Here is a 14,626-nt window from a genome sequence, read left to right as displayed (position 1 = left end):
GGCACTGCAAAAACTAATTTGTGAGTGAAAGATAAGACCTAAAGAAGACAGAGAAGTGCGAGCAAAAAATCGCTTAGAAACGGTGAGTCACATACATTTAATCCGCTAAAGATAGATACAGGACTCACACACTGTATAGCACCTGACAAAATGACACTCTCATTTAACATCTCTGCCTCTCTGCTGTCTTTCTGTCAGCAGGGTGTGAGGTATGTGCGCACATCAATGTCTGTGTGTGGGATGTAATTCCTATCACACTGTTTGAACCAAGGGCAGGGCTTCAACCTCAGACAGGAAAAATCACAGCAAAGTCATACCTGGGAGTACGCTTTTCTCAGCTTGGGAAAAATTCAATGACTGCACTGAAAGTGTAAGAGCTGGAAAATCACACAGAGGAAAAATGTAGGAAATAACTCATCTGTCCACACTGGGTTTCGTGCCTCTTATAAGCTGTGCATCTCTGTCTGTATCCCTTGGATACAACACAGTTTAGCAAAGCTGGAGACATATAGTGTGAGGGATTTGTTTGATGTCTGGGGTTTATTAAGGTAGTGTTTGTGTGATCTTTATAAAATATCTCAAATGCCTGTCTGTTTTGCTTTGGAGCTTAAAGCTTTTAAAAAACATTTTTGCTACATTTTCCTTGTTGGTTTCTTTCACAGCGGTGATGCTGGTAAACCTCGCTCCATAAAAGCACAATAGACAGGGCATCTAACTGATGCAAATTTGCAGCTTCCACCCATGCTTAGTCAGACAGACATCTTTTAATACATAACAGATCAAGCTACTATTTAGGACTTCTTTTTCTTTCTTTCTAAAATGTCCATTTGCATCCACAATGTACACGTGTGCATGTATTTACAGTTTACGAGTGCACAAATAAAGCTTTTCTGTGGTTTGAAGGATGGAAAAGAACTTTAGTGTATTGAAGCAGTCCATCTGGTTCCCTCACTGGGACACTGGGACACTGTTTCATCCAGCATGACATTTTCTAATCCAAATCATGTTTTATGCATGCCCTCTGATGGCCACTGAACAATGAGATAGAAGGACTTATGTTGATACAAGAACTGTGTATGTATGTTTGTGTGTGTGTGTGTGTCCCACATGCTGATTCCCCGGTGTGTACCCAGTTTTACACTTCCCTAGTTCTAAAGACGCAGAAGAACCAATACTAAAAATGTTGCTATTATAAATGTAACCAAATTATGAAATTGTGAATTTAGATTCCCCTACATTTTACATCTACGAGTAAAAAAACACTGCATTGTTCCCCTTCTATTGCTTTTGGGGAATCAATTGAAGGTGCATATTAGATTCAGTCACTGCTGGGTGCAAGCAGTTGTGCTCATTCACTTTTTATTCTTTTCATGTGTAAGCTCACACACAGTTTCTCACTGTGTTTCTGAAGCCGTGAGATTTACTTTTCAGTCACACTCACAAACACACACATAGTCTCTGTTTCTCTCTCCCCCTCTCTCCCTCAAAGATTTACAACACCCCTTAAAAGAAAGATGCCACTGTTTAGACAAAATGCCTCACAGCAACCTTCAGAGGCAAGCTTTTTTGGTTTTTAGCCGCTTGCTGTCGCTCTCGATTTCTTTGAATATCTGTAGGAGTAAAAAAAAGAAAAACCTGAGGAGTCTCCATCTACATCCATCTATAAATAATTATATCATCCAGCGAATTGCAGCTAAGCGTCAGACTGCTGCTGATTCGTATCAGGCCTCGCTCGGCCTCTTGCAGACTCAAAGTGGGAGTTTTCTCTCAGTTAGTTAACGCATGTAGTCAGCTTTTCCGACAGTGTGTTCCACAGGAATTATCCAGCGCTTTTTACTGGATTTATTGTAAAATTGAACAATCAAATGTTATCTGATTATGACTGAGATTTTTTCTCAAGCACATGGAAGTAGCTTGATTATGCTATCCGCCCTCTTCCATGAGTGATAAGAGGGAACAAAAGGTTGTCTGCTTGCTTTCTTGCAATCTTTTGTTAGAGCGATTTTCTATTATATGCACTAATAGAAATCAGTTTGTTGTAGAGCTGTTTTTCTTCTGCCAGTCATGCCTTCATGTGTAAATGCAGCATTGTCCTATTATTCAGAAGCTCTTGACAAAGAATGGTTGACAGTCAAGCATGGCTGAGCTTCCGCAGCCCTTTCTTTCTCTGCAACATCAAGTTGTACTTACTCACAAGATGTTGCACCATCCATTGAAGGCTTGTTACTCTACTGTTTTATCTTGCATAATTAAAGCTCTTAATCCTGATGCATACAGTTTTTTGTTTTTTTTTTAAGTTTACACCAACATATTGGCTACACAATCCCTTGGCTCTCAAAAATGTGGCAGCTCCCTTGTGTGATGACATAATGTGGATCCACTCAGTGACTCACTCCTTAGCTGAGGCCTAATTACCTCCTTCGGAGCCCTCGATTCAAGGCTGACTACGTCATGAAAGTCTCGAAAAGCTGCTGGAAAATATAGCTTTCTCTAGTCACAATCTGGAGGGCTACAAACGCTGCACAGCACAGCATTTTTTTTTTGTTTTTAATGGTGCATCAAACAGGTCCTGGGCTAGATTTTTGTGATAAGGTTATCAACCACTCCTGAACGGATCGCCTCTAAAGCTGGAAAAAACCACGTCAGTTTATAAATAATGGAAACCAGGCGTGACCTCTGTAACATGCTGTTGTGTAACAACTTGGAGAAATGATTTGCACAGTGAAACTTTAAAAGCACAAATTTGCCAAAATACTTGTCCACTGTTGGCAATCAACTATCACCTATGCTGTACATTCTACGCATTCTTCCCAAATAAACTCGTAAATTTTCAACTTTGGAAGTTGTACAGTGCACTAAACACTTTGTATTTTTGGGAGGATAGGAATGCAACTGCTATGGTTGTATACTTTGGCGCCAGCGCAAGGACTTAAATCTCAAAAGTGCTGAAAACAGCCCGATTCTCTTGCACGTTAGCAACGATGTCTTCACTGCATTCAGTGGTTCATGGAACTGTTGCATTTGAGCACTGTGCTTTTTGGTTGATTGTTTCTGTCACTCATCAGTTAACTTATGACCTGCATGGCTGATGATCAGGCTACTATATTATTAAGGCTGTGCACTCCGCAGCTGTGCTTCAGCCAGTCTGACGAAGGCAAGCAGATACAGGCCAGAGATCCATTTTCACATCAGTGTGCCTTCTATGCCAGGACCATTATTATAATTACTGATACTGTCTGGCCTCCTGTTACCAACAGAAAAATGCCTCTGGGAAGAACTCTGCACAAATTCTGGACTTAAAAAATGTAATTTAAAAAGAGGATCTTATCATTTGGTTTTTAATGCGGTAATGGTTGTAAAGCCAGGGGGAAAAGATGAGGAACATGATGGAAGAATGGATGGAAGAAGGAAAGAAAGAAAGAAAGACTGTTTGCTGTAGTTTGGCTGCAAAAATGGAAAGTCACTAGGAAAGTCAGGCCTCTCAGGACCAGCGCCAGACTTCAAAGTCTTCCTCTCAGCATCAAATATTTATCACAGTCCTGTGCTTACACCTGTTCCTTAGTGGGGTTACTTGTTTTATTTACTTCCACTTTTATCACACCAGCTGACTTGCAGGGAGCACACCATTAACCACAGAGTGAATTAACAGTTCAGTTTATTGACTGTCTTTGACATTTACCTCCTTACCAAGGCTTACAATGCAATGCTGGTTTGCCATACATTATAAATCTCTTGTGCTGTCGTTCTTGGACCCGAGGTGTATGTGAGTCAGTGCCTTGCTCGTGGGCTCAGACAGAGCTGTTCCATTACTGTGTTGTCTTTCCACCAAGATACTGTTACCAGGAAGATAATGCAGGCTGGCATTCTTGGATATTTTCTTTTTTTCTTGAGCTACCTGTTATGGAAAGAGAGAAGGAAGAAGAAAGAAAAAGAGGAGAGGAGAAGGCAGAGAGGAAACTGGGAGCAACCGGGGACCAATGCAATTACAATAATTGTATTTTCAAATGAATTGCAAAACTCAAAACCCAGCGTCTTGTGGGCTGTGAGGAAAAACTACTACTACTCGTTCTTTTCTCTTTAAAAGAAAAAGACCTTGGAATGATGATTGTGTAATTTGCAGAAGAAACAGCAGCAGCCTTACTGCCCAATTCAATATAATTCAAACAGTCAATGTTTCACCTGGTGGTTTGATATAGCAACATGTCACTGCTTTTCCAGGGCCAAATAACAAGCAGGAAACCAGAATTCTCCTTTATATTCTCGGCCTTCATAAAAAACATACACAAACGTTTTGCCTACCATTTATTTAAACATTGTTTGTGGTTTCTGACGCTGTTGGAAACGACTACATAAGGGATTGATATGTGTGGAATTTTCTGAAAGCTGATATATTTTACTGTTTACTGAAACATAAACAACAGGCAAGGTGAACCACCTTTGCAACGTGACATTTTGGAAAGGCCATACCGTTACAGAATATAATCAATCTTTTCATTGTGCTTTCAGTAAAGCAGCCGCAGTGTGCTTTGATGCTATTGGCTGTACAAGAGGATCAAATATGTATTTATTCATTTATTTGACTGACCGGTTGTATTTCAGACTTTCTGTCAGTTTTAGTTATATAAGGGCATGTTGTTAATACACATGCTGATTTCTGTCACCCCACTAACTAATTTTTCTTTACATGTAGAAACACAAAGAGTGAGAAATCATAAGCAGAATTCATGTTGTAATTACAAGCAGGGTGTTATGTTTGAAGAATATTAAATCCAAGTCATTCATTTTTATTTTTCAAGGAGCCAAATTCTGTCAAAATTATTTTTAACGCGTCTTATTTCTCAGCTGGCTTTTTTTTTTCCTACCAGTATTCAGTGTGGTGTTTGTTTTTAGACTTGCAATGAATAATTGAGGGACGATGCTTTGCCTTTAAAAGTAGCTACGCTCTTTGTCTGTCTTTGAGTAACACTTTGCACAATAGTGAACTGGAGCTTGAGCATGTAACAAAGATCTGAGCCCTGCATCAGCCATAAGTTTGTGTGCGTCCCACTTCCTGGCTATTTAGGAGGGAGTCAGTAGAAGGCAAAATGGTTTCATTTGTACCCACTGGAAATAGATTTTCTCCCCCCAAAAAATAATTTTCAGGATTGCTGCAGGTCATTTTCCACATGGCGTCTAAAAAGAAGATTTCTGCGTTTTCATACTAAACTCACTCCTGCACCAGGTTCGAAACAAGGAAGCCACTTGGTTTAACTGTCTATCGATGGACTCCTGAATAACCCTGGGAGCACAGTGAGTGATGTGTGTTTGTGTGCTGACAGTGAGGGGCTGCAGACGGAGGGCGGAAGCAGATGTGTGTGAGAGAGGTTCAGAGCTGTGGCACTATCACAGGGTGCCTTTGTCTGCCCGTAGAGAGCGTTGAATTAAAGGCTGTTAACACTAGTCTGCACAGTCATATGCTAATGCCTCTTACTCTGAAAGAATAAATAAATTATGGGCCAGAAAAAAAAAAATCTGAATGCCTGCTTATCATGCCTCATACAACACAGATAGTGTGCAAGAAAGATACAGGGAGTCTGCGTAAAGAGAGAGCGAGAGAGACAGTATGTGTAGGGCTGCATTAGAATGAGGGGGTGGCACTGCACAAAAATAGCGCTAAAGGAACATCAAAGATGCAAGACAAAAGGGATTCTCTATAACCTTTCTTACTTTTTGCACCTTTGACTTTGCACTCACTGCGAGCGTAGGTGATGTTGCACGAGCGATAATGAGCGATAGATTGGGCAAAGAGGCAGAGATCGAGATTTGGACCGAGAATAAGGAGGGGAGGGGGGATTTAAAGGGAAAGAAACAGAGGGAGATTTAGATAGAGCCTACAGAGTAAGTGCGAGGGAAGAGAGCCAGCGCAGAGAAGGAGCAGAGGCAGCGGATGGGAGAAGAGAAGAGGAGAGGCATTGACTGGAAGCATACACATGGAAGAGAGAAGAAAACGGCTATTTCATGTGTTCACTGTGCATGACTGAAGAGTGCGGCTGTCTGACTGGATTGTTAGTCATCTGCTGCCCCACAACTAGAGGACGTACAAAAAGCACACAGGCAGGCTGGGAATATAGAGCTGTGTGCAGAGGATGAACAGGCGGTGTGGGCTCGCTGGCTGTGATCGCTGTCCTCAGACCCCATAGCCTCTTCCACTGGTGCTGTTGCAGGCCGTTAGCCTTGCAGTTAGACAGCAACAGTCATAAATACAGAATGAGCTCCAAGCACTCCTCCGACTGGATTCCCTACAGGTACTGTACCACATTCCTGAGAACACACAGAGGGGGCACAGTGTTCATCTTTTGAAGCATGTGTGATTATTTGAGCGGGTGTTCAGAGATCAGACTGATTAACAGTAACATTGAGCCGGTATGATGATAGAAAAGCATACAGTAATGTTTTTTTTTTCTTTTTTTGTGCAGGGGTTTAATTTTTTTTTAATTTTTAGTTTAGGTGGCGAGTTGTTGAAGAATCACCAAAAAAACAAACAAAAAAGAACAATCCCAAAATGTCAACTGCATCAACCTCTGATGATCTCATATTGTTTCACAACTGTCCATAATGTGATTCAGTGCTGTCTCTGATCAGTTTGGATCCAGTTTGATTGCTGTGCATATCAAAGATAGAACCACGTTCACATTTGTACATTTATTAATGTCCACTTTTTTAATCACTGAGAAAGTTCCTCACGTGTAAATGTGCATGTTTTATGTCTCCTTTCTTACTGCATGTGCCAGTATGAGCTTCACTGAGCCATGCTGGTGGCAGTCATGCCGTTTTGTAGCTCTAAATCTCCTGTTATAAAACATAAGCATTTCAAGTGTAGTACTAAAGCTGGTGGCTCCTTCCTCTAATTGAATGCCCATTGCCATGGTTTCCCTTGCTTGCTTTGAGACCATTGGCTTATGGTTGCTATAAGTTACGGTGGCAATCCGCAAATTTCAGAATGAGACTGCATCAGGACAACAGCAGGAAGCAACCTCTGTGGGTTTTATTTTGAATAACATTCCTCCTACTATGGCAAAGTTGAAACAAAAGCATTTAATGAAATGCAGTAAATGCACAGACTTAAATAGCTAGCAGCGCAAATTACAACTATCTCTCCATGGCCTCCTTATCACTTGACCAGAAAAGCTGTTAACGAATGCTAGGCAGCAATATTAAATACTAACTAGATATTAACCAGTAAAAGTATCCGTAGCAGTAACAGTACTTGTATATACTATTTGAAAGAGGTCATGCCAGTGAGCAGAATTTTGATTTCATCTCATGAAGCTGACATTAAAAATACATGGGCCTCTTTGCAGGGAGGGTTGGATACAGCAGCACTCTGTAGATCTATTAGTTAGAGGTATACAGCGCACAGAAGGCAAGTAAATCAAGGAAACATGCTGCTCAAACATCCACATAGAATTGGTGATGCTTAATTTGTTCTTCTCTGTGTATGAATTATTCATCAAATCAGGATTGTAGTTTTTTTTCCTCTCATGTGGGAATGAAGAAATTATGTTGTCAAAAATCTGTTAATGGTCCGATTCTATTTTTTTACATGACCTTTTCAGAAATAACCAATTTAGTAGAGCAAGAAATGGTGTCCTATACCACAAAAGTACTTAAAAGCTTTATTATTTACATTCCCACCTGCAAGGTCAATGTACATCTGCACAACGCTCATGAGATTAATTTTCCAGAATCAAATTTCATGCATTTCACCATGCAAATAACAAAAATAATCCTGCTTTTGTGTCTCCATAATGGATTGCCTGTAGTGTTGCACACTGCTGCTGCAGAATCATCAGCCAATTACTGTCACATATTTTAAACCTGATGATGCATGCAAAACTATTTTAAAAATATGAGGGTCTAATAACTTCTATTCTGTTCTCCATCCAGTCCTACATTCAACAGCAGCTAAGGCATCATTCAGCTTATATATATATATATATATATATTTTTTTTTTAAAAAGACTGAAAATAGGCAAGCTATTGTTTCAACGAAAATCAGAATCCTGGGCAATGTAGCATGGTATGTTGGTACAGATGATTTGAACCCAGCTGATTTATTGGCAGGCGATATTATCTTGCCACTCTATCAGTATTGACATGTTTAATGGTTAATAAATGAAAAGAAGAAGAAAGACCCTTCAAACATGTAATGAGTGCTTACATTGCATTGTCTGTTCACCAGAGTGCACTCTGCAACTTGCCCGTTTGCTACAGCTGATCCGAGCAGAGCCTAAAGGAGTAAATAAATAACTACAAATGACAAATGTTAGAGAAATCTGTTTATGTTTTGTGCATCTGAAAGAAAAAATTATTGTCCCGATATATCAGAATGTTTGATTTGGAAATCACCAGATATCTGTATTGATATTGGTCTCAAAAATCCTGTATTGGTCGGGCTCGACAGATGATTTCGGCACTACTTCCACAATGTTAGCAACAGTACTTTACAGCATAAATATGTAAATAATATCATACATTTGATTTCAGACACAATTAATTCTGATGAATCTAGGTTTTCTTTATTCATCAGATGGAGCTAAGGTGCCTTTGTCCACCTTAGTATTGAATCAGTCCAGCAGCCAGTCTATCAGTTTAAAAACCACAATAAAAATACTGAATTTATATGGCAACAAAGACTTTGCAAACTTGCATGCAAGTATTCAGGGATAAGCTTTTCATTTCTTTTCAAAAATTGCTGAGGTGCTTTTTTTGCACCTTAGTTTTAAATGATATTTTATAGGTTTTGTAGAGGTGATTTATTGCAATGGATAGACCCGGATGTCAGTGCTTTACCTGGTCAGTATACACTACAGAGGTGTGTTTAAGAATGACCAGGCTCTCCACATAATAATGAGCTGTTTGACCTGCACTACAAAAGCATGTGTTCGTGCCATTATCTTTCAGTCTGATGCCTATTCACACTTGATCAATAGACACGGAGTGCTTTGTTTGTCTGTATGTCTGACAGCGTGTGGGAGGTAAATACTTTTTTATTGCATCTGTGTGGGCATTTGTCATCAAACTAGAGTCGGTGGCACAGCGCTATCAGTTTATTGAATGATTTTACATGGTCCACATTCAAGACTCCACTGACACGATTCTGACACATGAATGAAGCGTGTAAAAAGGTTCATCAACCATGCTCATAAAGGAACATTAGTTTATGCTCAATTACTCTATTGTACCTTCATGCAGCCAGTCATAGTGGGTGATGGAAAGAATTTCGTTGAAGTTGCTGGTAAGCAATCTGAGAGATTGGTTAGGGAAAAAACGAGACGAAAGATTTAATCTGAAATACAGGATTGCAATTGCTTTTAAATGTTGTAACTAAAAAAATAATTTCTACTGAAGAAGAGATCAACCAAATTATGCAAATATACGTGCCTCATCATTAGTTGTGTGTTAAGAAAACTGGACATTTTAAAAAATTTACAATTGAAAATGAAAAAATTGCGATATTTAGTCAGAATGTGGGTAATGTTATTGTCATAGTAGGGAAAATAGTGGTGCAGACCTTGACAAGAACCAAATTATTGGGACCGTGTGCAATGAATGATGATTCGAAGATGAGTGGGAACCAGGTCTGCGACCAATTGCAGCCATCTATCTATCTATTGTGAAAAGTGAAATGACCTAAAAAGCACTAACCTGTAACCTTTTACATACACAGAAATTCACATGAACTACTTGCATTCAGAGTCCGGGCAGAACCTCATAGATTTGCAAACTGACTCAGATCAGTTGTAATGTGTTTGCAATCTGTGCTTGTTATAAATGGGAAGCCAGTTATTTACAAACCTTCAAATCTGTCTGAGAGTGATTGCAGCCAGTTTGTGTCAGACATGTTTAGAGAGAGGTTGTTTCCCACCAGGGGACGTGCACAATTGCCTTGCAATGGAAAGTGGTCGTCCAGATGTTGAGGGTGTTGCGCACTCAAAAAATGCAAACAGATTCAGTGTAGTCACAGAGCAACAACAGATTTTTTCTTTCCCTTTTTAGTATTATTAAAGCCATTAGAGACATTTCGAGGAATTTTGAAACACAGTATTGACTGTTATCGCAAGGCCAGAGTGTAATCGAAAGCTCCAGCAAAACTTTACTTCTTGATCAGAAATGTCAATCAGAAAGACACTGATTTTGTGTAACCTTTCAACAGAAACAAACTTTATAACCATGTAATGATAGTCGTAGTCATACTTTGAAAAATGCTGCGGGGTCATTTCTATGACAAACTGAGCCTGCTCCTGCTACAGGGTCTCCAGGTTGGGAGAGATTAAAAGGAAGCTTGAATAAAGTGACAGAAGAAGTATGTTTTTATGTTTATAACACAAAGCGATTTCAATCGCAAGAGTGGAACGCCAAATCTGAGCTTTAATTCATCAAACATCAGAAGCACATTTTTCTCTCTATCCTTCATCATCTTCTCTTCTACTCTTCTACTTTAGCTCATTCTGTCAAGCTGTGCTGCAGGAACTCTCCGATTGCCCTTGAATTAGGAGCCGTGGATGTTTGTTAGAGGTCTCTTAGACGCCCGTCCAAGAGCTGAAGGAACAATCAGTGAGCCTGTGGTCAGTGATTAAAAGCTCTTGTGGTAATAAAAAAAAAAAAAAGCAAAAAACTGAAGACTCAATAAAAAGTAGAACCAGCTAATCACTGGTGCTGAATGAATCCCGTAGCTTTGTTAGTAGGAGCTACTATTTTATTTACTTTAATAAATTATTGGTATTGGAGAGTATTGGAGAGCAGAGGAAAAGGAAGCACAGCAGGAGTAACAAGTTAACTTGAGTGGGGTTTGATCTTCTCCAGCAGTACGTATGAAGTCCTGATGCCTGTCTAAAATTTGCCTCAAATTTGCACAGTGTTAAAAATGTGTGATTAAAAAATCATCCTGTCGCTGTCTTGGAGAAAAACGTTTTACAAGAGCACAAATGAAAGGAAAGGTCAAACAGAATTTATGTGCTGTTGGCCGGCTATGAGAAACAATGTTTAACAATGTTACCGAGAAATACTGGCATCTGTCAAATTATAACTTTGTTTGTAGAACACAAATTGTCACAAATACATTCATAATTGGATCTGTTGTCATTTTGCTTTTCTTGATCTGTAGTTGTTTACTCTAGTTACATAGTGCTTTATGTAACAGGCGGATGGACGGACTACAACACCGACACAAGCATTGCGGGTTGCTTTAAATTAAAAGCTGTTGAATCATAAACAGGCAGTCTACAGTTAATTGCTGTATAAATGCTAAGTTTATGACTTGAATTATAAAACATGCAACTTCATGTCCCTCGCAAAAGGAAAGCCTTTTTTTTTTTAGCTTTATCTAAAAAAAAAAAATGCACTGTCACATCATGTGGACTTAATTTCAAAGAATCATCAGATTAAAAAAACAACAACTAATGGACATATTTTAAAACATGTGGCTGAATATAAAGTGTTACATTGCATCTTCCTCCAGACCCATGGCATACGTCCATACGATAGTCAAATAGCTCTTCTATTCTGAAGCCCTCCCGAAGGACCAAGCTCCTCATGCTATCTCTAAGGCTGAGCCCAGTCTCTCTATGGCGGCAGCTCATTTCTGCCACTTATATCTGCATTCTCATCCTTTCACTCACTACTTTAAAGCTTGTAAATATAGGTGAGCGTGGGAACGTATAGGGATCCAGATACTGACAGCTTCACTTTCAGCTAGAGCTCGTTTTTCACCACATCATTGCTGATGGCACACTAATCTGTCTGTTCTGGGTACACGAGACATGAAAATTAGCTGTTTTCATTTACAAAAACATTAGGAACCTTAACCAAGAAGTTCGTAGACCCCCTTTTGGCTGCAGTTATAATTTCAAATTTACAAACCTGGATCATTGTTCGATTTAACAGAGAGCATCAGTGAGCTTCAGGTTTCTTTACAGATGTGCAGTGCTGTGTAAGACTGGGCTTTGGTTGTACATTTCACAACAGTGTTATGCTAAGAGAACTTGGAGTTTTCTTTAAGTACTCCATTTTACTCAATTCATTCTATGCTGTCAGCCTCTCTAAGCCTTCTGTGGAGAAGTAGAGCATCTCAATGCTGCCAGCCCAATGCTGCATCTAAGGAATGGTGTTAGCCAGAACATAAATCCTGTTGGTTAAACTGTTGGGTCCTTGTTTACCTCACAGACCAAGGATATTTGTGATCAGTTACAAAGTTTGTTTCTATAGTCATAAATCTAGGAAAATATGTATTTATAGTCTTGGTCTTTGTCTGGATGTCTGTACGACCTCTCTTGTGTCTCTTAGGTCATGTTTTGGAATTTCTTGGATTCAAATTGTTTTCTGTTAAGGATTTTTGCACCTTGTGGAGTTTGGCTTCCTGCCTTAGTTCTACATTCAGCTGCATTTTTCCTGAACGTTGACAAGAAACTAACTGCAAATGGTCACAGACTTCATCTCCATCTTAGAAGCAACCATTTCAAAGGCAACAAACTCAAAAGTTAATCGCACAGTTTTGATTGTGCCGTGGCTTCCAACCATTAGCGTGACTGTAGCATAAACAGGGTTCACCACACTGACAGTGCAACAGTTTGAAGTGTCAGTGAAGAGTTCAGCTTTAAAGTAAAGAATATAAAGTAAACTTGTTAAGTAGATTTCTTAACAAAAGCTTCCACTTTGTTATAATGGGCCTTGAACATTGATCTTCAGGGAAAACTGCAATACAAAATATCCATTTAAAATCTAATTTACAGCACAACAAATTTCTGATATTGATCATTTTTGCTACTGACAATAAGGGAGAGGAATAGGAAAGTGATGACTTGCAAGTAACCTCATTCTTCTGTATCTCCACAGTATTGCGTAACCTCCTCATACTTGTGTAACAATGCTCTCCACATTTTAACTAGCACTCCTCCTTTTTTTTCCCCTCCCTAAATGTCGAGTATAATCATGATAAGTGAGAAGTCAGCTGTTTGATATGAACAGCCTGTCACTTAGTGTATTAGCTCATTAATAGCATTTGAATCGGTTTTGTTTCCGATTACTAAAGTAATACACATTGTTCAAATAAACATTGTCTTCCCTAACGTAATTATTACCTGGCAATTATTTTTTCTACTTTTGGTCAGTCATTACTTTAAGCTCTAAATCATGATGTGTATTGCCAACTATTCATAGTATGAAATGTTATTAGGCTGATTAGCAAAGACTAATCGGAAGCTTCAGTCCTCTTATCATCTTATCAACAGTCTTTTCATTTTACACACTTGATTGTGATTGAAGTGGGTTATTTAAAGATGAGTAAGTGGTTATTGGAGTATTGGTGGTAGATATAATATTAATAAGGTTTATGTCCATCCATCCTCTTCCAATTATCTTTATCGGGGCTATGGAGTCAGGGCGTAGAAAGGTTTATATATTTGCAGACAAAGTGATCGTGCATATTGTTTAATCTAAAATTAACAATGCAAGCGTGTATTTTGTGCTTTAGAACAACACAATATCCCAGGGTGCCCATGCTATGCTGACCTTTAGGCATTTGCAGATGGCAGTATGTCATTATGTCACGTCAAATATTGCTCAAGTGAACAGTGGCGTTCGTGCAGACAGAGATACAGTATACGCCGGCGCTGCTGAGGATAGCTGACTGTTCAGCAAAGCATGCTCAGAGAATCGTTGGTGCAGGACGAGGTCAGGCGAGTGTGTAGGTTATTGTGTGGTGTGTTCTTGCAGTGAGCTCGTGCGACTTCCTTTTGTCCTTAGGGTCTATTTGCATTGCATCAGATACCAAATTCGTTGCAAAGGACACAGGAATGCTTTTGAGAGATATAAAACATTTCAGTGAGCATGGGGATAATAGCATCCTCTAAAAGACCAACACAATACCCTGGTGAAAGGCTCATCTACTAATTGGACTGTGACTAAAATACTGTAGCTAATAGGGAGACTTCTTTATCTAGTTTGTGGTGATACAGGCAACACAAAGCCTTTCACTTTATTGAAGTCATTTAGTAGATTCTATTAGTGTCCAGTTTCCAGCAAAGCTTCTGGATTGCCAGAAGCTATGGACGGCAGACAGATGCAGCAAGAGATGTTTCAGTGATTGTCTCCACTGTGAACAATGTGGTCAGTGTACCGGTGACTGCCTTATGTTACCTTTAAGGTATGTAGCAGAAAAATCATCAATATGCCCCAAACAGCCTTTAAAACCCATCATCCTTAACGCGTCTGTTTTTGCTTTTCTTGTGGCAGACGTTCCTCTCCGTTTGCTCAAGGATACAGTTTCTTAAGTGTTCTTAAGTTTGAGCCATGGATTCAACAAATATCCACAGAAATGTTGTTTGCTTCAGTAGCACTTAATCTTTGTTGACTGAGCGGAGTAGCTGTGTGTATGTGCGTTCAGTCGCTCAAGCTGTGTTATGCTTCCTCGTCACAAAACATTTAAAGCTTTGCTACTGCTAATTAATTTATGGAGATTATATTGGACTTTTGCCATTTATATTCTGTCCATTGCTAGGAAAATCAAAATGCATCATCAACATCACTTTGAACAATATTCAAATGACACCTCTGTTTATGTTTCTGCTGTATTCGCTGAGAGACTATC

At 39.3% G+C, this 14,626-nt stretch overlaps 1 protein-coding gene across 2 annotated transcripts in view; it reads left to right on the top strand.

The window, feature by feature from the left end:
• Positions 1 to 14,626, top strand: part of tub (TUB bipartite transcription factor) — a 59,253-nt gene that overhangs the window by 21,013 nt on the left and 23,614 nt on the right. The window contains exon 1 of one of the 2 annotated variants that reach the window (XM_084934689.1): positions 5,600 to 6,284. The exons of the other annotated variant lie outside the window; for it this stretch is intronic. Within the exon in view, the coding sequence (XP_084790815.1) occupies positions 6,247 to 6,284 (38 nt within the window). The 5' untranslated portion in view covers positions 5,600 to 6,246. Of the gene's footprint in view, positions 1 to 5,599; positions 6,285 to 14,626 lie in introns of those variants that run through there. 2 annotated transcript variants of the gene reach the window in all.

Source organism: Perissodus microlepis, chromosome 1, assembly GCF_051167445.1.
Source record: "Perissodus microlepis isolate ML-2025 ecotype Zambia chromosome 1, ASM5116744v1, whole genome shotgun sequence".
Lineage (NCBI taxonomy): Eukaryota > Metazoa > Chordata > Actinopteri > Cichliformes > Cichlidae > Perissodus > Perissodus microlepis.
This window is presented reverse-complemented; position numbering and strand designations above follow the sequence as displayed.